The 26565-nt window shown below is 45.0% G+C and overlaps 1 protein-coding gene across 3 annotated transcripts; it reads left to right on the top strand.

Annotated features, from left to right (window-relative positions):
- Window positions 1–26510, top strand: LCMT2 (leucine carboxyl methyltransferase 2). Of its 3 annotated transcripts, XM_082304474.1 has the most exons (15): window positions 1–93; window positions 368–492; window positions 2067–2148; window positions 2487–2667; window positions 4165–4321; window positions 4772–4961; window positions 5389–5496; window positions 7572–7662; window positions 9870–10127; window positions 11068–11298; window positions 15070–15167; window positions 17395–17582; window positions 17672–17807; window positions 20585–20791; window positions 26472–26510. In XM_082304474.1, exons 1-14 carry the CDS (start codon window positions 55–57, stop codon window positions 20750–20752), a joined length of 2052 nt encoding a protein of 683 aa, XP_082160600.1. In that variant the 5' UTR covers window positions 1–54; the 3' UTR covers window positions 20753–20791; window positions 26472–26510. The 3 variants fall into 3 exon arrangements, with proteins under 3 accessions (XP_082160600.1, XP_082160601.1, XP_082160599.1); XM_082304475.1 differs by lacking the exon at window positions 26472–26510 and having other exon boundaries at window positions 7620–7662; window positions 20585–22803; XM_082304473.1 differs by lacking the exon at window positions 26472–26510 and having other exon boundaries at window positions 20585–22803.
- The last annotated feature ends 55 nt before the right edge of the window (window positions 26511–26565 follow it).

The following is a 26565-nucleotide window of genomic DNA, read 5'->3' as shown; positions in this document are numbered from 1 at the left end:
GGCCCTGCGCTCGCGCTTCCCGTCGCTGCGGCGCGGCTCCCCGGTGCGCGCGGGATGGGCCGCGAGCGTCCGCGCGCCCCGCGCCCCGCCGCCGTGAGTGACCCCCGGGACCCGCCGGGTGTCCGCGCGGGCGGGGCCCTTGGCCCGGGCGGCGGGGCCCGGAGGGGCTTCGGGGGCGAGGGGAGGCGAACGCGGGGGCGGAGGCTGGGACGCGAACGGGGCTCGGCGGCGCCGGCGGGAACCGCCTCTCCCTCCCCGCGGAGCCCCCTCGGCGCCGCCTGGCCCCGCCGTCCCGGCCGGGTGGGCCCGGGCGCTCCTCGGCCCGCGGTGTCGGTGGGGCGCCAGCGCTGTGTCCTTGTCCCGGCAGGTCCAGGGCACCGGCGGCAGCAGCGCCGTCAGCAAGTGCTCGGCGGCGGCGCGGGGCTACACCCAGGACCGGTTCCTGCGGTTCCTCGTGGGGCGGCGGCGGCGGCGAGCCCCGCTTGTGCACCGGTGAGGAGCGGGCGCTGCGCGGGGCCGTGGCTGCCGAGCCCCGGTGCCCGCGGCGGCCTGGGGCTCGCAGCCTCCCCCCGGCGGCTGCAGCGGGGCCCGGTGGTTCCCCGGGCCCCCGGAGCTGCCTCTTCGGTTTAAGGCACGACTCCTTTAAATGCGTTAAGGAAGCGCGCACGGTGACAGGTTGGCAACTTGCAGAGCGCTGCCTCTCGGTAGCGTAACCTTTTTAGACTGTTAGTATAATTTTACATGGTTTATGGGCAAAAATTGAAAGCTTTGTCCTGAGTAAAATATATCAGCGAACTGGTTCCTAACTCCAGTATTCAATGCTGCTGAAAACTACTTTAGATAAGATTTAAAAACTAGTGTACTAAAAATGTTAGCACGTCAATAGTTTTCTCATTAATTCTCAAGAATGTTACAATTTCAGTAAGGTTTTTGGTGGCTCAGGGAAACAGTGTTATCTTTTGAATCAGTCGTGTCTGACCAGTAGGTCTTCTCTGGAACTTTGCAGGACACAAGCATGAATGTTTTAATGTGCATGGGTAGAGGGTTGATGCTGATATGGTAGTGGAGTTTACATAATATGAGGCTAATAGTTTAATGCAATCAAAATGTGAATTCCTAAAGGAGTTTCATTCGGGGGAAATTTAAAAAAAAAAAAAAAAAAGCAGTATTCAAGCAGAAGCTTGCAGGCCTATGAAGATGAGTGTTGCTCATCAGGTCAGGAGGCTGAGCCTGTGTGGACTTGTCACGTGACATTGGCATGCCAAACTAAAGTCATAGAAAGGGTTATGTATTGCAGTTGTCAACACGGTCGTGAATTTTGGGACATCTTAGAATATCTAGTAAAATCTGCAGTCCTTGAGAGGCATGGGGGTGATAACATGCTTGTTAAAGGGGGTGACAGGAACTGGTAAGCCTGTCGAGGACACGATGAAACTAACTGAAAGAGAATGCCAAGGAAAAAGAGGCACCAGTCCCTGCCAGACTAGGCAAATGGTAAACACTTTCCAGGAGTTAGACTTACTTAGTTCTATTCATTCAAAAAACAGAATGAAATTCCTTTCCTGACTTTTCTTCTCTTCCCCTTTTTTGTTCCCCTCTCACTGCATTTGCACACATTGTCATTCATTTTGTTATACCCGGTAGCCCCTTGTAAGCAAAGGAGTTAATTTCATATTGTTATAGCATCTGATTTGGAGCAGGAACTTGGGTATTGGCCATTCACATTGCAGGGGAGCATCCTAACTGTCTGGATTCGTACTTTTTCATCCAGTGAATGTTTATTTATGCGAAACGGAATAGGTCCAGGTAGGATACCTACACGTTTTCTCTCGGTTATCCATAGTCTTGTTGGTTAATACACTTACTGAATACAGGAGATCTGTATGTATTAACAAGCTCTAGATACGACAAAATCATCAGACATCTCCCAGTGCAGGTCTATAAATGTGGGGTTATTGGGTAGAAGCTGAGAGAGAAAAAAATCAGTTTTTTTTTTAAATGGAGGATGCCAGTACTGGGGAAATAGGGTTCCTGGACAGTGATTACAACTGAATTTCATTCCACAGGGGTTATTACATCCGCACCCGTGCTGTAGATCACTGTGTTCAAGACTTCCTGCTGAAGACCCAAAGCCACCCTAGGACACAGGTGCATTTTCTTTGTCTGGGTGTACTGACAGTTTCCACTACATGTGTGAAAAGTCTTTTTGGTATCTTGGCATGGCAGTAGCTTATTAATGCATCTATTGTGATCTTTCCCAGAAGAGCGCAGAGAATCTGACTGGCACTACTGTGGCTGTCCGTTTGTTACTTTGACAGAAATATCTGGGAGGGGGCAATACCTGCACAAAATGCTTCTACCTCTTGCAGGAGATTGCCTGATTCTGTCACTCTGCAGATGATGTTACTGAATATTTTTCATACCTAGATAGACGCTCAAGATGCTGCTAGAGTTGAGTATAACTTTTTCTGATACTTTTTTTGTAGATCCTGTCTTTAGGTGCTGGGTTTGACTCCTTATACTTCCGTTTGAAGGACATGGGTCTCCTGCACCACACTGTGGTATATGAGGTGGATTTCCCAAATGTGGCATGCCAAAAAGCTACTCTGATCAAAAGAACGAAAGAGTTGTCGGCACTGGTGGGAGATACTGGAGGCGAAGGATTAGGTATGATATTTATGGAAGGTTTTCTGGATAGTAAATGTTTAGAAGAAGCAAACTTAGTTTCAGCCTTCAAAAAATGAGATGTGATGGTAGAGGAACTACAAAGTTGTAGATGAAAAGCATATTCATTTTCTGTAAAAATTTTGGAACAAATAAATCATAGAGATAACAAGAAGATGTATGGCTGCCAGGAGCAGATTGTATCAAACCAAGTTCAGTTTCTTTCTGTTACAATTTCTGAAGTACTGTGTCCAGCTTTGGGCTCACTAGTACAAAGACAGTGGCAAACTGCAGCATGTGCCGTGAGAGGTCACGAGAGTGATAAAGGGGTGGAGGACATGACATAGGAGGGGAGTCCCTGGCTCCTGTGAGCAGTTGAACAAGTCTTAGTGAGTAGCTCTTCCATGAGCTTTTTCAGTTTCCTCTTGAATCCATTCGCATTTTTAATATTGGCAGCATCCTGTGGGAAAGAATCCCACAGGATGGGATAATGTCCCCAAATAATGTCCATATCAATAATCTTCAAGTACTTCAACTAAAAGACAGGTGCCAAAAGAGTTGGGAATACCCTGTTCTCTGTGTCCAGAGGGCAGTAAGTGATGGATAGACAGGTTAGTTGTTAGAAGAAATTAACAGGGAACACTGGGATGGGCTTCTGAAGAAGGTGACTTTGCCTCCAGTAATGGATGCCTTTGAGAACAGCGTAGATTAACAGTTCTCCTCAGGACATTGTTGGATTGCACTGGTACAGAGACATAGAGTAGGTGATTTCTAAAGGTACTTTGCAGTTTGGTTTGTTTATGATTTGGTTTTGGGTGAAACAAGTCAACAAGCTATAGCTTATGATATTCTTATGGAGTATAGAGGTATGCCATGATAATGCTTGCAAGTCATGAATTGGTACTTATTTCTGAGAACAGTGATCTGTGAGACTAGTCCTGGTGTTTGCAGAGAGCTAGCATGTGCTGGTTCAGGATTCAATGCCATTTTACAGAAATGAAATCTGTTTAAAAAACAAACAAACAAGCCCCTAAATACTTGAGAATGGTTTTATGGTTGTGAGGCAAACCATTCAAATTCTATCAAAGCAATGGTACTTTCTTAGCCTGAACTGAAAGGTCTATAAATGAGAGCCCTTAAGATTTGATTCTGAATTATAGTGGTTCTATGAGAATGTTAAAGTAAATATGATAAAGTTTTGTTGTTACAGGAAATGTGATAATTCTATGAGTTATCTGTAGGTGAAATTTGCATTAGGAATAATTATTTATTTATTTATTTATTAGAGTTTTAGATCTGCATTTAATGGGTCGCTTCGTGACACTATCCCTTTACGGTTCATTTAGTGATGGGAATTTTCTTGTACATGTCCCAAAGAAATTGAGCTGATGGCCACAGCCTTGTGAGCGATTGCCTGTGGGGTTGATTTTTCGGTTTGTCCCTTTTGGTCTCAGTATTGCATCAGCACTGTAGTGAGATTGTATCATTTTTGTCTCCCAGGAGTCATCACCTTTTCTGGAGAGGATTATAAATTACTGGGAGTGGATTTATCAGAGCTGTCTGAGCTGGAGAGAGCCCTGGAGGAAGCAGGACTGGACAATGAAATCCCCACCCTCTTCATAGCAGAGGTGGTGCTCACCTACATGGAAAATAGAAGGTCAGTTGAGTTTTCCTCTGTTAGTTAGGTGGTAAAATGAAAAGAACAAGGTTCTTTGTACGTACGTGACTTGGGGCTGTGAGACCTGGTGTCTTACAACTAAAGCCTCGGGAATTCTGTGCAAGTGCCAAACAGTTCCTTACATCAGAATTGTGATGGGGTAATTGGTGTCCATATGAAATCCTAAAAGGGAGGGAAAAAAAAGAAGCAGCAGCAAAACCCTCGAAGGAGTGATTTTGAGTTTTTTGTTCTTCTCATCCCCTGAATTTTCTGCACAGATGGGGGAGGAGATGTTCATAAGTCCCCATCACAGGATTCTCTTTTGTGTATTACCTCTGTCAGGATGCCTTAATAGCATGCTTTATGGTGTTGCAGGAAGATACATTGCATCTGCCGTATGATAGGTAGGCCCTCAATTATTTAATTTCTTATGCACAATGTGCCTGACAGGTCAGATGCCTTGATTCAGTGGGCAGCAGAGCATTTCTCTCAGGCATGCTTTCTGCTGTATGAACAGATGCACCCAGGGGACCCCTTCGGACGTGTCATGCAGCAGCATTTTAGCCAGCTGAACTCTGCACTTCATTCTTTGGCACAATACCCTGATTGTGAGGCACAGCAGAGGCGCTTTTTTGAAAAGGTAAGTACATGCAGCTCTAGGGCACACGTGAAGCGTAATTTGCCTGGGAAAGATTGTAACATCAAATAGTTTTGGAAGTCATCAGCTGTGTCAGTTACAGGTTGAACCAAACAGGGCGAAGGCTGAGACGCTGCCTTCTCTAGTAGCATGACTAGTCATTTGCAGGTCCTTCCAACCAACTTGCAGCCTACTTTCTGGTATGGGATTAAGGCAAGATGGGTTCCTCTGAGACTTTTGATATACCAAATTAAGTTCTTAAGAGCTTTACAGGTAAGAGATCTATCCTCACCAGATTCTGGGCTGCTGTTGTTCCAGCTAGACAGTCTTAAAGGCTCATGGAGGTGTTTAATTTAGGGTCTTTGTTTTCTTGTGGGAAGTGAGTCTCTATCCTTCCAGAGGTAATAATTTTCAGGGGTTTCTGTTTTAGGGCTGGACTGCGTGCAGTGTCATGGATATGAATGAGTTTTTCACCTGTTGTACTCCAGAAGATGAGCAGCAAAGAGTGCAGGCTCTGGAGCCTTTTGATGAATATGAGGTAACCCTCCTTTATTCTGAACACCAGTGACCTGGCTTTGATATGATAAGGTGTTTGCAATTTCTTGTGGTCACAGTTCTGTAGAAGAGCTGCTGAGGCATAGGTGTTCATTTAGGCAGAAAGGATCTTGAATCAGACTTAGTTAATGCAGAGACTGCAGGAAGGTCCATGTGAAGCTGGGGCAAGTAGCATGGGAAGAAGACTGTCTTTGGTGTTAGAAAAGATTCTTGTTCCTTCCTCAGTGAGTGGTCTCTCAGGGAGACAGTCTTAGCATAGCAGACTAGCCAGTGCTATAAAAGATGTTGCAGATGCTAAAAGTTTGCATGGTTTCAAGGGGAAATTATTTTAATGAAAGAGAAATCCATTGAGAATTACTGAATACATAAAAATACACCCGATGTGAGGTTCCTGACTGCAAATTGTTGGGAGCATTCCTGGGAGAAGTAGGTGCGCTTGTCCTGCTGTCTTGCATTTCCGAAGGCTATTACTGTTTGTCATTGTTGGATGCAGGTTACTAGTTTTGGATATTTTTTGGTCTGGCTTTGTACAGCCATTCCTATATTAATGACTGAAATTTAACTATGCCTCTGTTATTTGCCATTTTTATGTTAACTGCTGGCAAAGTTCTATTTGACTATAGACTATTTGAAGTCTAGAAGAGAAGTCAAAGATACTGAGTAACTTCTGAGATAAATATCCTGTAGGATACTTACTAGAGGTTTCCCTTTTAATTTTGTGGTTCTCTGTTTATAATTATCTCTAGAAATCTAACAGCCTGCAGTATGAAAACAGTTTAATGTGCTTGCATTTATTTTGCCAACATGCAGGATCTGCTCTGCTACATGAATGCAGAAGTGATGACTGAAAGATGCTGGCAGATTTGCAAAGTGGTGTAGAAATGTCTACAAGAATTACTGTAGATAAATATGCAATTGCCCATACAGTGAGAAAGTAAAGACTTTTTATCATTTTCCTTATAGAGGAGGTTAACATGTACACAAGTCCAAGCTGAAAAATGTGCATAGGAGTAACATATGTGGTAACAGAGAGTTCTACAATTAACCTTTGAGATAAAGTAAGGTCCAGGTCTTACTGGAAACAAGTCTGATCGAATTAGATAAGAAATGTAAAATACATGCTTAGTGCTGAGAGCAACTAATTTTTAGAATAATTTGCCTAGGGACAAATAGCGGATTCTTCCATTTTCAGTATTTACATTGAATTTTGGATATCACTTTTCAAAAGATGCTTTTTGCTTCTGGTAGAAGTTGGGGCAATGATGCTAACATCGTGGCTTCTTGTGCCTTTTAAATTCATATTTATACCTTCTAGTCACATAGTTGGCTGAATATATCCCACCCCATGGGAATGAACATACTCAATACCCTAATGTCCATAAAAGCCAGGGTGGACTCTGGTATTGCTGCTGACTTCCTGTGCAGTCCTCTTGCTTGTGCTTCTGCCTCTGAGTGATTCCAAGGTCAGACTGGAAATCATATTTATGTATTATCGGCCAGCAGAGACCATGTTGCACCTTTGAACATTTGTGAGTTCTTTAGGATCACTTATGTCCGTGACCTTTAAGAAACCTTAGTCCCTCTGGTATACAGCCCTCACTCTTTTCTGTGATCAGAACTGGGAAGCATAAAGGGAAGCTGATTAAAAAAAAAAAACAAAAAACGTTCCTCATGAAACGTATAATTAAGCTATGGAACTCCTTGCCACAGCATATTACAGATGATAAAAGTTTATGTGAGTTAAAAGAGCAACTGGATAGGTTCATGGATGAGAAATCCATCAAGGATTGTTCAATCCAAAGACACAGCTTCTTGCTTACAAAATCCCTGAGCTGTAATTTTTTGAAGGTTGGGGTGAGGAGGATATTTGCACACTTGCTCTTTCTCAGATTCAACTTCAACTTTAGGCTTCTGATTTTAGCAACTGTTGGAAACAGTGCTAGGCTAGGTTGGTCTTTGATTTGATTACCCTGGCCGTTCTGAGGTCCTTACTACTGCTTGCTCTAAGATTTTGAGGGGGATTGTTTATTTTTGTTTTTATCTTTGGGCTTGCTACAGGAATGGCATCTGAAATGTTCTCATTACTTTGTCTTGACTGCATCAAAGGGGATGGAACCTTCCTGGACTCCATTGTTATCCCGTATGACAGGTATGTACTGACTAGTTTTCGTAGTATTCTTTTATCTCATGCAGGCTTCTCTGAGAGGTTTTAGGAGACAGTAAAACCGTGGAAGGAACAGATGGGATGCTGCCATCTGAGTAGCTTTCTCCATCCTTCTAACAATGGTTCTGCTGTCCATAGCGAGGCCAGGGCCACGTCCTGACTCTGGTGGTTCTTAGCGGTTTCATTCTTTCAGTTTATTGAACCTTCCAGTCTGGACAGCTCTTCCTTCTGTTTATACGTGGGGCCCTCCAGTGCCTGGCTGCAATGCCACTCTACCCTGCTCCTCCTCCTATTTTTGGGATCCCACAAACTCTCCCTTTTCAATTTATGCCCACTTGCCTCCATACAGGGGTCTCTGAGTCATTCTATCCTTCCAGCTCCCGAAAGGTTGTTATGTTTTACTTACTGCACTATGATAGTATTGTCCAGCAGAGCACTCAGGAGCATGTCACGAAGTTTGTGCTTTGTTTTGTTATCCGCTGTGGATGGAATTGTGCATGTAGTATTTCTGTTTCTGAAATGCTTTTAGATCTGTATGTTGCTTTTTTTAGATGGGAGAAAAGTGGTACAGCTGGGGAAAAGCCAAGACCAAGACTGTGTTTCCATGATAAAAAGGACTTGGCAGCAGTAGCAGTGCAAGAAATTCCTGCTTTTGGCTGCTTCCTTCCTTTTTCAGGGTGGAATGCAGAAGGTTATTTTTAACCTGTTTCACATCACTAGTCTTGTCCACAGTATAGCACCACAAGTAGTTCTCTCTGCAATTGAAAGTTGAAATCTGTGTTCTAAGGAGCAGGAAAAGCAGCTGGAAAAGGATAAGTCAGGATGGCATTCCTTAAGCCAACAAGGCCACCGAATGCATTGTGATTAGATCTGAAAACGTGTAGTGAAATCGAAGCTAAATGAATGTGGATGTGGTTAAATATAATCTGTGGTTGTCACTGGTCCTTATGTTAAAACCTTAAAGGCTCCTGAATGCATAGGATCTATCCATGAGTTTAAAAAAAAAAAAAAGACATTTGCTTAACTGATACTAATACAGTGAAGACACTTCATTCATTAGAGACAGGAATAAGGTCTTTCTGCTGCTGTGTCTGTTGTATTCAAAACTGATAACAAGAGCCTTCAAAGTCTGGTAAATTATCTATGCTTAGATTTTTTTACTGGGAATGGCAAAAGGTATGTCTCAAATACCAGTATGTGCCCCCACAACTATCCTCTCAAATAGATCTGGGTCCCTGTTCAAGAGAGTGCAAGTACTAAATCTTCCAAACAGAGCATGGTAAGTATGTTTTCTGAAATTAAAAAAAAAAAACAAAAACCAACATTGGTCTTAAAAAGACCCATCTGTAGGAAGACAGATAAGCCCAAGGAGAGGAAATTTTTTACTTCATCAAGCAATAGAAAGTAGGGTCTTTTACTAAACAGCATTCAGCCCAGGCAATTTTTCTGGGTATGGCATACAAAAAATAGACTGAGCGCTGCTTCTCCTCCACCTCATCATCTGTTATAACACCAGAATAAGGCACTTGCTTAAAACAAAGAAGATGCAAATCAAAACTGATCAAAAGAAAACAATTTGTACAATGCGTAGGTGAGCTAGAGTCCTGTCTTGAAAGCTTGTTTCATACTAAGGGGTGTAGTATTTAGAGGGAAGATATTTAGATAACTGAAAATATTCTCTTAGTAGGACCATTGGAATTAACAGAGATTATTTGTCATGCTTTAGAACTTTATTTCAATGCTTTTGTGAAGGTAGGATCAAAATCTAGCAAGAAAGTTTGAAATCCAGCTTCCAGGTGTTTGTCCTTTTTCTGCTGTTCTATTTAAGTAGCCAAATCTTGTCTTCATCAGAAAGGTACTCCTTTTGAAGGTATTACAGTGATTCCTATCTTGCTACAGCCATTTAGGATACTCCAGTCTCTTAGCCAGTCTTACCTCCACCCCATTAAAGCAGTCTCAGAACTGTGTCAGGAGTTGAGGGAGCAGTGAGCAGAAGCTGAACATTGGCACAGTGGTAGTTTAAACCATTACAGCTTGATTTCTAGGGCATGTCAGATTGTCTGTGTGCCCTGTCAACTTCCTTCATAATTTTTTCTTCTTGAAAAGCTGAACAGACTTGCTTAATCTCTCATTTAAAATGTAGTCCTTCGTTCTTTTTGTGCATAAGTTCTTTGGTTCTCCTTGACTTACAGTTCCTCATCGTGATGGTCCTGCCAGGATAGCTGGGAGTGTCACTGCAGCAGTGTGTGCAATGCAATCTGAAATTTCTGGCCTGAGACGATACGGTCACCACTCTGTTCTGATAAAACCCAACGTGATTCTCACCACTGGAGGCTTTGGTGAGGAGGATGGACAGCACTGCCGTATGAGAAATTTTCATGTGCTAATTAAGCACGCAGGCTACTGGAAAGCTGGCTGTGTGAAAAAGGAAAATCCTGATAAAAGATGGGGTGAGTTCCCATACTGATGGCAAGTGTGAGACGTTCTTGTGCTAACAACGAAATAACGTCTAGTGGAAAAGTGATGTCACAGTGCAATTATGTTGGCAGTCAAAGAGATCTAGAAGGTACTGAATGCTAAGTGCCGGGTCCTGCACAGATCACAAAAACCCCATGCAATGCTATAGGCTTGGGGAATAGCAGCTGGAAAGCTGACCAGCAGAAAGGAACCTGGGGGCGTTGGATGACAGCTGGCTGAATATGAGCCAGCAGTGTGCCCAGGTGGCCAAGAAGGCCAATGGCATCCTGGCCTGTATCAAGAATAGTGTGGCCAGCAGGACCAGGGAGGTGATGGTGCCCCTGTACTCAGCACTGGTGAGGCCGCACCGCGAATCCTGTGTTCAGTTTTGGGCCCCTCACTCCAAGAAGGACATCGAGGTGCTGGAGCGTGTCCAAAGAAGGGCAACGGAGCTGGTGAAGGGTCTGGAGCACAAGTCTTGTGAGGAGCAGCTGAGGGAACTGGGGTTGTTTAGCCTGGAGAAGAGGAGGCTGACAGGAGACGTTATCGCTCTCTGCAACTACCTGAAAGGAGGCTGTAGTGAGGTGGGGGTCTGTCTCTTTTCCCAACAAATGATAGGATGAGAGGAAACAGCCTCAAGTTGTGCCAGGGGAGGTTTAGGTTGGATATTAGGAAAAATTTCTTCACTGAAAGAGTGGTTAAGCATTGGAACAGGCTTCCCAGGGAAGTGGTTGAGTCCCCATCCCTGGAGGTATTTAAAAGACATGTAGATGTGGCACTTAGGGACATGGTTTAGTGGTGGACTTGGCAGTGTTAGGTTTACGGTTGGACTCAATGATCTTAAAGGTCTTTTCCAACCTGAATGATTCTATGATTCTATAAATTTCATGGGAGAAAGATCAGTGTGAACCATGATGTTTTGTATCTCTACAGATGAGCGGTTGTACCATACTGTGTCATGTCTTTCGAACAGTCTGGCCCTGGTGGTAGGAGGACGAACATCCCCATCAAGTGCAGGCTTGGGAATGTTGTGGTTGAAGTTCCCTGAAACCTGTAATGCCTTGGACCCAGATGACATTACAGTGGAACTTGTAAGTCTGCAGCCTGCTGCTGAACCAGCTGCTTTGCGTTGGAGACACAGTACAACTGAAGTAATATTCAAAGGTAAAAAGCCTGGAAAGAGTGGAAATGGCTGTAGGTATGCAGAGGTATACAAATTCCAGAATATATGGGGCAGGCCTGTCCAGACGGTAAGGTCTAAAAGGCAAATTGTCATGATATAACCTTACTTTTTATGTAGTACAGGCTATACAGTTAATGTTGGTGCGTTGTATTCCTTTGCCTGAAACAATAGCTTTTTGCTGAACATTTTGGAATGAATATGATCTTGATAGATTCATCATCATTTTAGATAATCCCATTACATTTCGTAATGAATTTGTTCCAGTGGTGATTTTTTTCTCCGGGCTTAAAGACTTAAGGCTTAAACTTCATTTGAATGTACTTTTCTTACCGTATCTACCCAGTTCTTGTTGTGCCTTTTTTGTTTGTCAAGTCCAAAAGTATTTGTGATAGACTTTACTAAATCTGACAAAAGGGAAAGACTGAGCAGTCTCAGCTGAGTTTCATGAACTGAGCAACTGAATTGGTTGATCCAACAATTGAGCAGGATTTCAATTATCTATGCCATTAATACATGATTGATTCATTACAGAACCTATGCAACAGATACCTTGTGATAATGACTTTTATTATAGATGAGCTGCGATCTTGTTAGTTTTCTAGATGTAGGGCAGGAATCAAAAAATATATATGTTTGTATAGTGCCGAAAAAAGCTCATAATGCATTTTTGAAAGTGCTACAATATATACTTGCAACTGCAATTTGTTTGGCTCACCTCTCACAAACACACCTACCCACAGATGAAAAGACTCATTTTCAGCTCTTCGTGTTTAAGGTGCAGGATGTGGCCAAACAGGCACATTGACCAGCAACCTGTTGATGTGACTAGCCGTTTTTATCCTTTTATCCCTCTATCTTCCTGTGTTTGTACCTCCCCAAATCACTTAAATTCATCCCCTTTCCTGCCTCTGGTTCCTCTCCTGAACACTTCATAATAAGTCTTATACAAACTCCAAATGCTCTTCCCCTGCATCTTATAATGTATCCCATACCCCGAGGCAGTACCCCTTCAAAGGTGTTCCAGAGAATTGCTCCTCTTCACTCATTTGGATGCGTTTCACAGCTGGACAATGGGGCTGACAGTTCTCCTGGGACAGCCCTGGGAGGAGCTGGGACAGATTGTTTCTATAAGCATGTAATTGAGGTTTTGCCTGCACACCTGCCACTGCCTCTCTGTGCTTCTCTTGTGCATGAGGAAATGAGCCTTTTATGGCTTGCTTGCTCTCCTGGGATGGGTCTGGAAGTACCTGAGGCAGGATATTATTTGGGTTCCCCCACCTTCTTTTGCCTCTGTGCTCCTCTGTGGGTGTGCAGGTGAGCTTTTTAGCAGGTAACCTAGCACTGCTAGTGAGTGAGGCTTTGTAATGATAAACAGATGCTTAAAAGAAAAGCAAAGCAAATGTTAAGAATTCTTAGCGTTAAGAATTACTAGTAAAGGAACGAAAACCAGAATGGAGAGTACTATTGTGCCGTTATGTAAATCATAGAATGGTTTGGGTTGGAAGGGACCTTTAAAGATCATCTGGTTCCAACCCCCCTGCCATGGGCAGGGACATCTTCCACTAGATCAGGTTGCTCAGAGCCCCATCCAACCTGACCTTGAATGCGTTCAGGGATTGGGCGTCTACAACTTCTCTGGGCAACCTGTGCCAGTGTTTCACCATTCTCATTGTAAAAAATGTCTTCCTTATATCTAGTCTGAATCTACTCCCATTTAGTTTAAAACCATTACCCTTTGTCCTGTCACTACAGGCCCTTGTAAAAAGTCTCTCTCAGTCTTTCTTATAAGCCGCCTCTAAGTATTGAAAGGCTGCAGTAAGGTCTCCCTGAAGCCTCCTCTTCTCCAGGCTAAACAATTCCAACTCTTTCAGACTCTCCTCGTAGGAGAGGTGTTGCAGCCCTGTGATAATTTTCATGGACTTTGGACCCACTCTAACAGGTTCATGTCTGTCTTGTGCTGGGGACCCCAGAGCTGGATGCAGTACTCCAGGTGGGGTCTCACCTCCCTCGACCTGTTGGCCACATTTCTTTTTATGCAGCCCAGGACACAATTGGCTTTCTGGGCTGCAAGTGCACATTGCCAGCTCATATCTAGTTTTTCATCTACCAGCATCCCCAGGTCCTTCTCTGCAGGGCTGCTCTCAAGCCATTCATCCTCCAGTCTGTATTGATACTGGGGATTGCCCCGCCCCAGGTGCGGGACCTTGCACTTGGCCTTGTTGAACTTCATCAGGTTCATATTGGCGCACTTCTCAATCCTGTCAGTAGAAAAGAAATTAAAAGAGGCTTTGAGATCTCTTCTTGACACTTGAAATGTGATAATTTCCAATTTTGTATACTACATAATCACCAGTGGTAAGTAGAATTGATACCTGGGGACGTAATCTGTTCTGGAAGACTGATTCTTTGAGATCGTTAATGGCTAAAGTTATTCGTGCTTGATCACACCAGAAAGAAGTTTCAGAACTTCCTCTCTGAATGATAATGTTTTAATTCTGGAGCATTATAGAGCAGGATCCCTAGCTCTTTATCCAGAAGTGTCTCAGAAGAAATGTTGCTCTTCTAGTAGCAATTGACAAATATTCAGTAGTTCTGAATAGGTCTAGAATCAAGCCCTGCAGTGGCACACTGAAGGTTTGTCTACTAAAAAATACTGACTGTAAGGGGCAAAAACTTCAGCAGTGGGGGGACTCGGTGGAATTCAGGAGGTGAGAGCCGTCCTTTCTTAAGCTGTTTCATTCTCCACTAGCTGGCAGGGAGCTATTGAAGGGGAACACCAGGGGAATTGTTAAGCAGTTGTTAGTCTAGTCTGGAGCATACTTTGAATTTGTAGAGCAGTGTTTAATTAACACCGTAATGTAGTTTAGAGTTCATCCTTCCAGTCTAAATTTTATATCAAAGAAGCAAATGCTAAATGGGTAAATAAAATTTTATAAGTAATACATTGGGTTTTATCTTTCTCAGACTGTATTGTATCATCTTATTTTTGCCTTGATTTTGCTTTGTAGCTGAAGTAAGTGACCAACACTTGTGTTATTTGCGTAGTCCGTTATGAAGAAATGAGCTGACAGGGCTTAGTGCAGTTAACACACATCCTTGACATCTGCCCAAAGTACTTTTGCACCTTTTGTACCTCCTTTTTGACGCTTCTCCAGATTAACTCCTACACACTTAAATTCTCATTATCTCCCTTTTATATGAACAAATACACATTCTTGCTTTTTTATGAGGATTTATCTGTTTTCTTGGGATAAATAGATGTCATTGTGTTGCTATGATTTATGTACTTAGGATTTTCTAGTTTTATTAGTTCTACAGGTGTAATCTTTCCATTGCCTAAATTTTCATTCCTTAAGTCTATTAAGTATATAAAAAAACATGTTTTCTCCTTTTGCGTTTGAGACTATAGTGTGTGATTTCCATTCAGACCTTAAACATTCAGAAACTACATAATTTAAGTGGATGACGGGCGTCTTCTGAATGACCGCAAACGTGAAGAATACAGCTTCTTAGTAAAAATATTTAGTCTTTCCTGTGTCTTATAAAAGATTTAGATACAAGAGTAATTTCTTGCTTGTCTGGAAATGTTCGCCAGGTTGCAGGATGTCTTTGTATGAATAGTGTATAAAACTTCTGCCTGACTGCATTAATTTCTGTCTTTGGTCAGCTTCACTTCTGTGCAACAGAAATTTTTGCTTTTGTGACATACCAGATTCTGACTTCTCCTTTCACCTGGTTGTCTTCTTCTATAGGTGAGAAGTACCTGTTTCTGTATGGTGGCCGCTCTGCTGTGGAGCCTGTGCTAGGGGATTGGTATTTCCTGCACACTCAAGAACTTTCCTGCACTGTGGTAAGAAATTAGGGAAGCCCCAGGGAGTGGAAATTGCCTTCACTTCATAGGTGCATGCTGCTGTGTTGGAAGCCCAACTAAATCACAGTGGATCACAGTGGATGGCATTGGCAGTACTGTCACACTCCGTGGCGATTAGAGTTAGAGCTAACTTCTAAACACATTGCTATTTAGTGGAATAGTCTTCACAGAGTAGTTGAGGTTGCAAGGAACATCTGGAGATCATCTAGGCCAGCAACCTTGCTTAAAGCAGGTCTAACTAGAACAGGTTGCTCAGGATACTGTCCAGTTGGGTTTTGATTTGCCTCTTGCCCTGTTGCTGGATACTGCTGAGAACATTCTGTCCCTGTCTTCTTTCATCTCTCCCATTAGGCATTTATACATGTTGATAAGACTTCCCTGTGAGCATTCTCGGTCACTGAGGCAAGCTGCTCCGCTGCCAGCATGATCCGCAGCGGATGCTCTAGCATGGTGTCAGGGGGTTTTCCTCAGGGGCGTGCAGAGATGCAGCCAGGAGCAACTGTGGCCAAGCCCCACCCCCCCACCCCCCATAAAACAGACCCCTAGGGAGCACTGGCGACCAGGAGGACTGCGACCAGAGCAGGCAAACAGGGTGTGGTGCGGCAGTTTGCACGGCAGTTTGCACGGAAGGGCACTGTAACTTTGATGGCTCGAACAGGGAGCAATGGTGTCTGCCCAGCAGAAGGCTATGTCTGCAACTGATGCATCTCCCCAGGCAGAGCTCTGATGGGAACATGCTGCCACCCAGGTGTCAGGCTGCAGGGTGTGCCCTACTCTTACGCCAGTATGGGACAGCAGTAGAGGGTACACCTGCAGGAGGTGTGCCCAGGCAGAGGAACTCCTCAGCTTAGTGAAAAATTATTTGGAAATCGGACTTTGAGAATATTTAGAAATCATGCTCTGTGGAAATGGTGGCGTCCCACAGGATCAGTACTGGGGTCTAATTATTAATGACAAGAATGATGAAGCAAACAGTATTTATATTATAGAGGCAGTTAACATCAGGCAGAGTAGGCTCAATAGTACATTAGTGGACAAGATGAAAATTCAAAATTACTTTGACATGGAAGAAATACTTGTGGAAAACTAAATTGCAGTTTATTAAAGATAGACTGAGTTTTTAAAATAGCGCGTAGCACAATTATAGGGTGAGACACACATAATTATAAGAGATCCCAAGCTAAACATGAGTGAGCAATATGCTATTGTGGAAGGCCTATACTGTGAATTCAGGTATGTAACTAGGAATGTTATCTGTAAGACACATGAAGTGGTCCTTCTCTTCAGTGCTCTTAATCTCAGCAGGACCCTTGTAAAATACCCAAAGCTGATTCCTGAGAAAAAGTGGTGGACAGGATGCAGTACAGCTCTGTAGAGGTATGCAACGAGAATGACCAGACCATATACCTTACAGGGGACGATTTTGAAAGACTTGTAGCTATTGAGTCTGGAGAAGATTCAAGATGGAAATAAATCTTCAAATACATAAAATACAGCTGCAGAGAGGACAAACAAATTATTCTCCATATTTACTTTGGGTAGTACAAGGAATCTATAGAAAGGGGAATTTCAATTTGACACTAAGAAAAGCTGTTAATTGTGAAGGTAGTAAAGTGCTGCAGTAGACTGCCTAAAGAGGGGAGAAATTCTTATCACTGCAGACTTTCAGAAACTATTAAATAACCATCTTTAGTGCTTGCATTAAAGGTTTTCTTTCTGCATATTAGTACTGCAGTTCAGCATGTTACCTTGCTCTGTGGTTTGAGCCACTAATCACCTGCTTTGCTGGTCACTGCATTAGTCCATGTGTTTGTAAGCTTGTGGTTCTCAGGTGCATGTCTTGAACAGAAAGCAGCACGCAAGAATACAAATAAAGTTACCTCTAATAAACATGCAGAAATAAAACCTCCTGAAGACTAAATGATATTAAATATACTGTGGGCCAGCGAAATATTGGAGAAATATTGGAGATAGTGTAAAAGGAAACACTTCTACTTAGCTCTAGAGGAACATCTGTCAGTTGGGGTTTTTTTGATTGTTCCCTATCATGCTTACTCTGTTCCCCTCCAGCAACTGTTCCTATCCTATGGCAGGAAAGAACGTTACATCCCACAGGACATGCAACAGGAAGAGATCATTTAAGAGCCTGGACGTGAAGAAGACACTTAGCTTGGCAAACTTCAGCCTTGGACTTATGTTTTCCTAGATTCCTGTTGAGGGTCCAGTACCAGAAAGCCGTCACTCTCACAGTGCCTGTAGCTGGAAAGGAGGAGTGCTAATTGCAGGAGGTCTGGGAGCAGCCGAGCAGCCCTTAGGTTCAGTTTTCTTTCTGAGGGAGCTTGAACATGGCTTTCAGTGGCAGATAATAGAGACACACCCTCCTCTCATCCCAAGGTAAGTAGAAGGCATTCAGCAGTGAATCTTCGGCCTGTCTCTACACACCTCTCTTACTAATTAAGTTCAATCTCATTTTGAACTCACAGGTATTCACATACTGCACATGTGCATGATGGAAAACTTCTGCTTGTTGGTGGAGTGTGGTTTCACTCATCCTCTGTGCCAGGCATCACTGTCATTGACTTAGTTACTGGTCTCTGCTTGGACTATGCAATTAATGTGGTAAGTACTGAAATTTTTCTTTCAGGGTGTTGTGTGAAGGAATGTGGTAACTTTAGGGCTATTCCCTGAAATGGAGTAGGGAATGCAAAGTAGGCAAATTTGTGAGTGGAATAAACATTCCCTGTTTGAGGTAGAAACTAATTTTGAAGTGCTTTTACCAGCCCAGAGAACGTAACAGTGTTAGGAGAGGGAGAGTCTGAGTGTGCAGAAGAGTGGAGGGCACGGAGCTGCTCTATTCCAGGTGGCGGGGGGGGGGGGGGGGGGGGGGGCGGGAGAACTGAGATGGGCACAAGCATAGTCATTTCAGGATGTCTATGGAAGAAGAGAACAGATCAAACCAGAGCCTCAGTTAGTCTTTATGGAGGTCTGTGGTATAATTTCATTAAAAACTTCATGGTGGAAATTGCTGTGTGCTATAGCTGCTTCCTGAAGTACAAGAAACCAGCATGGAAATACTGGAAATTCCACTTAAGCATGAGAAAACTTTTTACTGTAAGGGTGATTGAACACTGAACAGGTTGTTCAGAGAAGCTGTGGTGTCTCCATCATTGGAGATACTCAAAACCTGACTGGGCAAGGCACTGAGCAACCTGCTGTAGTTGAGCCTGCTTTGAACAGGGGTGGTTGGACTAGATGATACTAAGAGGTCCCTTCCAACCTCAACTATTCTGTGATTCTCTTCTATGATTCAGTGAAGAACAATCATACAGGTGATGTCACATAGCAGGATAGCAGGATTTTGGCATACTCTGGGCAAAACTTAGTCTAAATCCATGAGTAGCCTTCATCTGTGATAATAGTGCCTGGAGTACAAGACAGACATGGACCTGTTGGAGCGGGTCCAGAGAAGGGCCACAAAAATATTCAGAGGCTTGGAACACCTCTCCTGTGAGGACAGGCCGAGAGAGAGTTAGGGTTGTTCAGCTTGGAGCAGAGAAGGCTCCAGGGAGACCTTATTGCAGCCTTTCAGTATCTAAAGGGGGCCTACAAGAAAGATGGGGACAGACTTTTTAGCAGGGCCTGTAGTGATAGGACAAGGGGTCATGGTTTTAAACTAAATGGGAGTAGATTCAGACTAGATATAAGGAAGACATTTTTTACAATGAGAATGGTGAAACACTGGCACAGGTTGCCCAGAGAAGTTGTAGATGCCCAATCCCTGAATGCATTCAAGGTCAGGTTGGATGGGGCTCTGAGCAACCTGATCTAGTGGAAGATGTCCCTGCTCATTGCAGGGCAGGGGTTGGACTAGATGACCTTTAAAGGTCCCTTCCATCCCAAATCATTCTATGATTCTATGAGAAAGCTTCTGTTGCTTGACAAGTTTTTATTTATCTTTTATGTAAAGAAACAAATTTCTTTAGATATCAGTACATATGGATCCTGTCCTCGGTGAAACTGGAATTTGTGACTGCTCTGTTTTTTATAATGGGCAATACGTGTGCATCTGGCTGACCTTGCAGCATTTTCCTGGGGGCATAAAGCATGAAGTATGCTTAAATCTAGTTTAGTTTTTTTCTTACTCTCTGTAGCAGAAGTTATAAGTGGCCTAGTATCCTTTAGATAAAATAGGCTACTCTTGTTGGATAGTGGTGAGGATGGGTACAGTGATAATAAAGTTCCATCTAAAAGAATAGAACTTTTTTATTTACATTGAATAAGTGGATGCAGATGGATTGGTAGCTGCCTTTGCTTATGAGCTGTTTGCGTTGACTTAGGTGAAACTCTGTAGGCTTTTACCAGTACTGTGCTAAAGTATTGATAGTACTGTACAGTGTATGTGGATTGGTCCCAAGTTTTGAAAGACTGGAATTGTGAGTGATTTTCCATGCAGTACTAGATACTATTAGTATTACTGCTTTGATACCTGCATTAGAAGGTGATGGCGCCAAAACCATTGTCTGGCAGCTTTCTCTGTGCTTGAAAAAGCCATGGAACAGTTATCATGGGCAGATATATCTTTCTCCAAGAATATAGACGAGGGTACCCTCATAAAAGCTGCCTTCTGTCTTGAGCATTTTACAAGGCAAGCCTCTACAACCTGTCCTCTTCAGATTCCAGTGGCCCCAACAATAACTGAATTGCCAACACAGCAGTTTTGTTACTGCTGCAGTCTGTTATCTGCAACAAGTGTCTCCAAGGTTCACTTTCCTGAGCTTTCAAATATTGGAGGTCATCATGAAAGAGCTTCTCTTCAGATTGTCAGATATACAAGTTATAAATCAGATGTTTCGTGGACCTCAATGTGTAACTATATAATTTAGACTGTCTCCTTTGTGGTGAAGAGGGCATGACTGTTCATTGCTGCTTCTGATATAAGTACTAGGAGACATCGAAAGAAGCTGGCAGGCAATATGCTTCAGAAGAGTACTTCATATGAAACATAGTTAAGCTCTGGAACTCGTTGTCACAGAACATGAATGCCAAAGGTTTACATGGATTCAAAAAGTGACTGGCTATGTTCTCGAAAGGAAAAACATTAAGGTTCAGGGAGTACAAAGACATTCACTTTCATTAAAAAAATCACTGAACTGCAAGTTGTTGTGTGGGTGGAGTATACTAGAAGAGTGTATCATCATTTCCTTGTTCCTGTGTTCTCTAGCTATCTATTTTTGCCCACATTTGTGGGTGGTATAGTAGACTAAACGGTCCTAGATGGGACCCAGTGTGGCTGCTCTTAACTTTCTAATGAAGGTACCATATGAAATATCTCTACGGCATTGTATGAGTTACACGTGTTGAACTCCTGTATGTATGTATCTCCTTTTCTTTTTTAGGAGCATCTGGAGTGGCCATTAATGCTACACAATCATAGTAGTGTCTTTCTGCCAAATGAGAAGGAGTTGTTGCTCATTGGCGGTGGTGGGAACTGCTTCTCCTTTGGGACACACCTGAACCCAGAGCCTGTCTTGTTGAGCCTCAGCAGCATCCTGACCAGCCACTGACTGGCACCAAACAGGATTGAACCATGCTGCTGCACTGTGGTGAGGCATCTATTCACTTGTATGTCCAAGACCAGCAAAATGTTTCCACAAAGGTTTTGTATCCAGAATGCATTTGTAAAGGTGGGATAAGGAGGGACAGTTATGACAAGGGGTTGCATACCTCATCTGTCTTTTTTTTTTGTACTGCTCTTTGCATTGCTGTAAATAAAGTATCTCAAAAGTAGCTCTGTGATGATAGCAGTAGTCCTTAGAGGTGAAAGGAGGAACAGTGCTGTGTTCAAAAGGGACGTGACTTTGCACAATGCTGACTTGGAGGTACGGTGAAGTCACTGAGTCAAAAAGCCCTTGGAAGTGTTCATTCAAACAAATAACTGAAAGGAAGTGTATCATAGGTCATACTTGAATGTTTTCAAAATGTCATGTCTAGTCTAGATATGACAAACTCATGCTCCTCTGATTCTTGTTGCCAGCAGCTCAGACCCTGCTAGTTGTAGCCCTTGCTTGTTTCCTGGGAGGGTAATGACATACCAATAAAAGAGGGGCGGGGGGGAAAATGAAATCACAACTCAGCCCCATTGCTAATATTTGAACTCTTCTTCTATGCCTGGGAAGGTGCCATGGTGAGGAGACTGTGCTTGCAACACAGTGAGCACAATGTTCAAACTAGGATGATGTTCTTGAGAAGAGACATACACTTCTGTCTATATGTATTTTATATAAGATGACCAAAGTAGTTCAGGGAGGTTTTTGTTTTGGGGAAGGCCCCATGGAAAACTACTAGTGAGAGACTCCTTAGAGTATAAACTAGAAAATGAGAAAGGGAGATCTCTAAAGCTATTGCAGTACCAAAATTGGTTGAGGCTGCTGATTGGGATCACATCTGTAGGCATCCAAAAATCAGATTGCCTTCTGAATTCTTCAATGAGAAGAGGTGTCTATAAACCTGTGAAATTAAGGAGAAGGTGCAATAACCTCAGTGGCTCTTCATGGCTTCTACTGGCTGTGGTAAGGAAAGAGGTACACAAAGCAAAGTGCCTTTGAGAGCACCTGCTGGGCCTGGAGCGTGTCCAAGGAGCTGGCAGACACTGGAGCAGGCGTAGGCCCTGCAGTCACTCGGCTCCATTTCCCATCAAGCTCCCTCCTCCTGCAGTTGTGAATGGCCAGTACCCAGGATCTGGAGGAGACTGGGGATGTCCCGTGACTTGGCAGGGCCTCAGGTGGGAAGCGTGTAAATAAAAAAGATGAGAAGTGCAATTCATTGAGGCATTCGGAGGAGCCAGAGGAAGAATTGCAACTTGATGCACTTGAACGTGGTCTTCCTGCTGCAGAAGGCACGTGAATCAGGTTATGCTAGGAACTGCGTTACGAATCCGTGAAAGACTTCCTAGTTTGTATCCCCAGCAGTCTATGGAATTAACTCAGGTTATAAGCTGGATCACCTATATTCCTTGTTGCCCTTTTCTTATGCTAGAGGTCCTGCTGCTTTGTGTCAGGACAGGATGCAAAGGTAAGAAAACAAAAGATGCAGAATGGGTTCACAGAAGTAGTGCGCTGGAGCTAGTTTTCTTTGTGATCCCAGTAAGAAAAGCACTCAGACTGTGTTAGGTATTGAGGTGCAGCACGACGCAGGCTTGAAGGCCAAGCTTATTTGCCACATAGCACAGCACCAGGCCTGCGCCTTCTCAAGGTTAACTGTTAAATGGATCACTAACTCCTGTACAGTATTGCTCTGGTTAGGATCACTACCGTAACCTCTCCCTTTGACAGCCAGCATTTGGCTGTGTGTTCAGATCTTAGGTCTTGGTTCGATAGAGAGCTGGCACGACCCATTCAGTCACACTGCTGAGGTGGTGAATGACCAGAGATGTGAAATTTTCTTGCAGGGCTCTGGTCTTAGGGGTAGGGAAGAAATGCAGACAGGTGAGAGCAGGATTTTCCTCTCAAACATAAGATCTGAATCCTATCCCCAAAGGGAAAAGTGTTTGGAGGGCACGGGGGGGTGGTGGCTGACAGCTAGTCAGTGACTTGCTACACCACAGGCAGCAGCAGGAGCTGGCCCTCCCTCACCAGACATGAATGCTGGTCCATTAATGACTCTTAAGGTGTTGCAAGAGAAGGGGCAGTGTATTGGCACTGAGCCCCATGGCAGACTTATTGCCAGATGTTGTTTATGTGTATTAATAAACAATTGCTTCATTCTTTGTACTCTTGTCTGTGGTTCCTGCAGTCCCTTTAGCCTTGATAGAAAGTGCCAGAAGACTGTGGCCAGGAGAAGGAGGCCTATCCATTGGGTCTCAAGGGGTGGAGGCTGGTCCCAAGGTCTCTTGGAACCTTTTGGGGTCCCCAGGGATTCCCGAAGAACCCCTGTGCTGTTTATGTGGTTGTGGGGGATTTCCTTTGTGTTGCCATGAACACTCAGGGCTGTTGATGGCATTTCCCATCACCCTCCAGAGCTGTGCGAGGTCCCCAGGCTGCTCCTCAGTTTGCCTGCAACAAACTGAGATGTCCCCCGTGTGTCCGAGGCTGAGGTCTGTGTGGGTAGGTCTGGAAGGTGGGGGTTTGACAGGAACAGGGAGTGCCTGCAACTTCGATCAGCAACACCGATCCCACAGAATGCATTATGGCCCTTTTGGTATGCACCAAGACCCTGCCTTTGTATTTTGTAGTGGCCCAGAGCCCTCCGTTTGCCTTCTGAATGCCTCAATTCACATTTTTGGGTTGCCCTGAGGCCTCCACGTGCCTTTCTGCATACCCCTGGGCTGTGTGTTTGTATTGCAGTGTGCCCCAAAGTTTTCCTGTTTAACTTTTTCCCCTGTCCCAAAGATTTTTCAAGTACTTTTTTGTCTGCTCCAGCGTCACTGTTTTCCTTTCAGTGTGCCCCAGCCCCGCCCTTTACCTTTCTGTACCTCCAGAGTCCTCCATTTCTGCCGTATTCCAGGCTCTGCATTTACTCTCTTGTCACCTTTAATACTGCTTTTTCCTTTTTGTGCATTCCAGGGCTCTAACTTTCAGCAAACTGCTCTCAAGAGCGGGGGGCACATCTCTGCTACCCAGCTCTTGGTAGCCCCAGCTCGGGGGTTAATGGTGACGGTCCCCTGTTCCTCCTTGGCTACAGCCGTGGGCCATGGGGGCTGGTTGCACCGGCTGCATCTGAGGCTCGCTGTGGGGGACTGTGCTGCTCACAGAGGCCAGGTGCTGGATGGGGCTGTGCTGCTCGGGGTCATCACCTTAGGGTCAGTCTGGGACAAGCATTGCCGCCAGGGATCAAGACCGTGGCTGAAACTGCAGAGAAGGTGAACAGGGGTCCGTGTTTGGGGCTGCAGGTCCTGCACACGCAGGGTGTCCCTGCAACCAGGCATGTCCCAGGCAATGTGACACATGGTGGGGGAGCCTGGGCATGCACCAGGACAGGGCCCAGGGAGAACCACGCTGGGGCTGGAGGAGGACGAAGCGCTGGGGTGGTGGGCAGCTGGGGGCCATGGTGGGGGAAGGTGGTGCACGCGGGCAGCGCAAGGGCCACACCTAGGCATGCAGGGATGTCTGGGCACTGGGATCAGCCTGGAGGGAGTCCGGGTCGGGTAGGGCGGCTAATGGGCCATGGTAGCACTGCAGGGAAGCCTGGGTCAGGTCAGGGATGTGTCAAAGTGCAGTGGGATGCTAGGAAAAGGATGCCCAGGGGAAGGTCATGAAGCGTGTGCCGGGGGCCTGAGGTGGGCTGGGGCTGTGCCAGAGGAGTGGGGTGGTGAGGCGGGGGGGGCTATGGCAGCATCGGAGACGAACCAGGGCCCATCATGGGTGAGCCCTGGGCCGGTGTTGGGGCTCCCGAGGCTGGGCTCAGGGCTCTGCGGCAGCTGCCGGGTCCCACACCAGGGTGGGAGGAGGGCAGGGGGCAAGGACGGAGTCCTCGGGGGGCTGTAGCGGACCCCACCCTGGGGCCTGCGGCATGCCGGGAGGTGAAGTCTTCCGGCACTCGGCTTCCGGGCAGCCACGTTGTTCAGCGTGGCATGCTGGGAGATGAGGTCTTCCACCAGGACCACGCCAAGCAGCCATGATGGCCGGTAGAGCATGCCGGGAGATGTAGTCCTTGGGCACTCGGCTACTGGGCAGCAATGTTGATTTGCAAAAGCCACGGTGTTCTGCTTGCTCCCAGTCTAATGCCAGATGTTGTGGCCAGCGTCACCCGTGGCACTTAGAAGACCGGAGATACAAAGCGACCGTTGTGCCTGGAAGCGGTTGCTCGCTCAAACAATTCTACACCTCAAAAATAACTGCTGCTATGGTTGGTGTTCATTGCTCAACTTGCCCGACAAGCTCAGGGCAGACATTCTGCTTTGCATGTAGTTTTGTGAGTCACTTTACACCTTCAAAAAAAAGAGCGTTAACTGGTTGCATAGGCACCGACAGGGGCACGTTCCCTCCGTTGTTGTGTGCCGGCTTACCCTCTGACGACACTCCGCTTGCCTCGTCCCTTCAGTGTCCGGTTCTCTACTCTGCATCTGCAGCAGCAATAAAACAAAGTCAATCAGATGCTGATAAATATCCTAACAAACAGTGAACCTTCCCCATTCTGACTTCTTTGCTTCACTAACCTGAGAAGGCGGTTTGAGATTGGGCACGTTTGAGCAGAGAGAGGGCACGGGGTCCTTTCTATAAAACAGGAGCATCTGCTGGGCAGGGCAGGTCCAGCCTGTGTCTGTGTTACTGTGTGCTCTTTGTAGTCTGTCTTCTGTGTCTCATACCATACCTTACTCGGGTCTTCACGTCTCTGTTGTTCTCTGTGCCCAGCAGGCACATCGGTAGCAATATCAGGGGTCTCGCAAGCCTCAGCTCATCAGCATAATGCTGAGTGCTTTCTTTCTCATGTTATAAATCTAACACATGGATCTGTCTTGTGTGTCTCGTGTATTAGAAGTTTACGGATAGTCATCATTTTGTGGTGGCGATTAAGGCAGTGTCAGCATCGCTGCTCAAGAGCAGTCTGTTTTCCCGGGGCCCTTTTCTGGGACTTCTTCCCTGCGTCTTAACGTTCTTAGGTCTCTAAGCCTGGCTTCTCATGCATCCATTGTCCCAGTTACGGATGTATTTTTTATATATCTTTTTATATATCTTTTTATCACTGGCGACAGCAGTTGACTTTCTGGGGCTGCCGTAAATTCTTCCTCACGGCCCCATCGATCTTCTTGCCTGACGGCATCTCTGGGCCGGGACTCATTCTTCTTGCTGAGAGTTTTCTTAGATCTCCGGGTTGCGTCATTTGTAGTGTTTGTGTGCAGTGTCAGTCTGTGCATGTGTGTGTCTGGGTTGGAGCTGCTCTGCCTGGGGGTGTAGCAATGGTAAAGTCAGGGGAAGATTAGCACAAAGAGTGTATGGTTAATGTTAATATGCCTAGACTGTTTTGGCAAAGGCCGTACAGCCCATCTCAGAGCAAGTAGCCATTGGCAGCAGGCGAGGACAGTAATTTCCGTAGCGTTCTGCAGGTGCCAAGGGGATGACCGGGGCCATCTGGGAGCGGCACTAGGGTGCTGCTAGTTGAGCAGCTTGAATCTCAAAGGTGTTAATGCTTGATTGTTTAGGGCTTAATGTTTGAGCTGTATATTTCTTTTAATGGCAGGCTGTAGTTGGGCTCTAGATGGTATTCCTAAATGGGAACAAGACCTCTGGAATTGTTAAGCTATCGCTCTGCACCCAGGTGACTTGTTTGATATCATTGTTTTTGCAGATGCAGATGGATGAGCTGTGCAGGGCAACGGAGGAGAGGTGAGCAGAGTGCCATCAGAAGGTGGGTTGGTGGTATTAGAGGGAAGGTGTGACTG

This window comes from Platalea leucorodia (genome assembly GCF_965183815.1).
Source record: "Platalea leucorodia genome assembly, chromosome: 2".
NCBI classification, from domain to species: domain Eukaryota; kingdom Metazoa; phylum Chordata; class Aves; order Pelecaniformes; family Threskiornithidae; genus Platalea; species Platalea leucorodia.
Note: the sequence above shows the minus strand (reverse complement) of the source record. Positions and strands in the feature narration are given on the sequence as shown.

Bases quoted from the DNA above. Each gene is read 5' to 3' on its own strand.
- LCMT2 (XM_082304474.1), top strand. From the start codon at position 55: ATGGGCCGCGAGCGTCCGCGCGCCCCGCGCCCCGCCGCC. The intron at 2,668-4,164 runs GTATGATATTTA...TTTGTCTCCCAG, and splicing joins TACTGGAGGCGAAGGATTAG to GAGTCATCACCTTTTCTGGA. The intron at 5,497-7,571 runs GTAACCCTCCTT...GGCTTGCTACAG, and splicing joins AGCCTTTTGATGAATATGAG to GAATGGCATCTGAAATGTTC.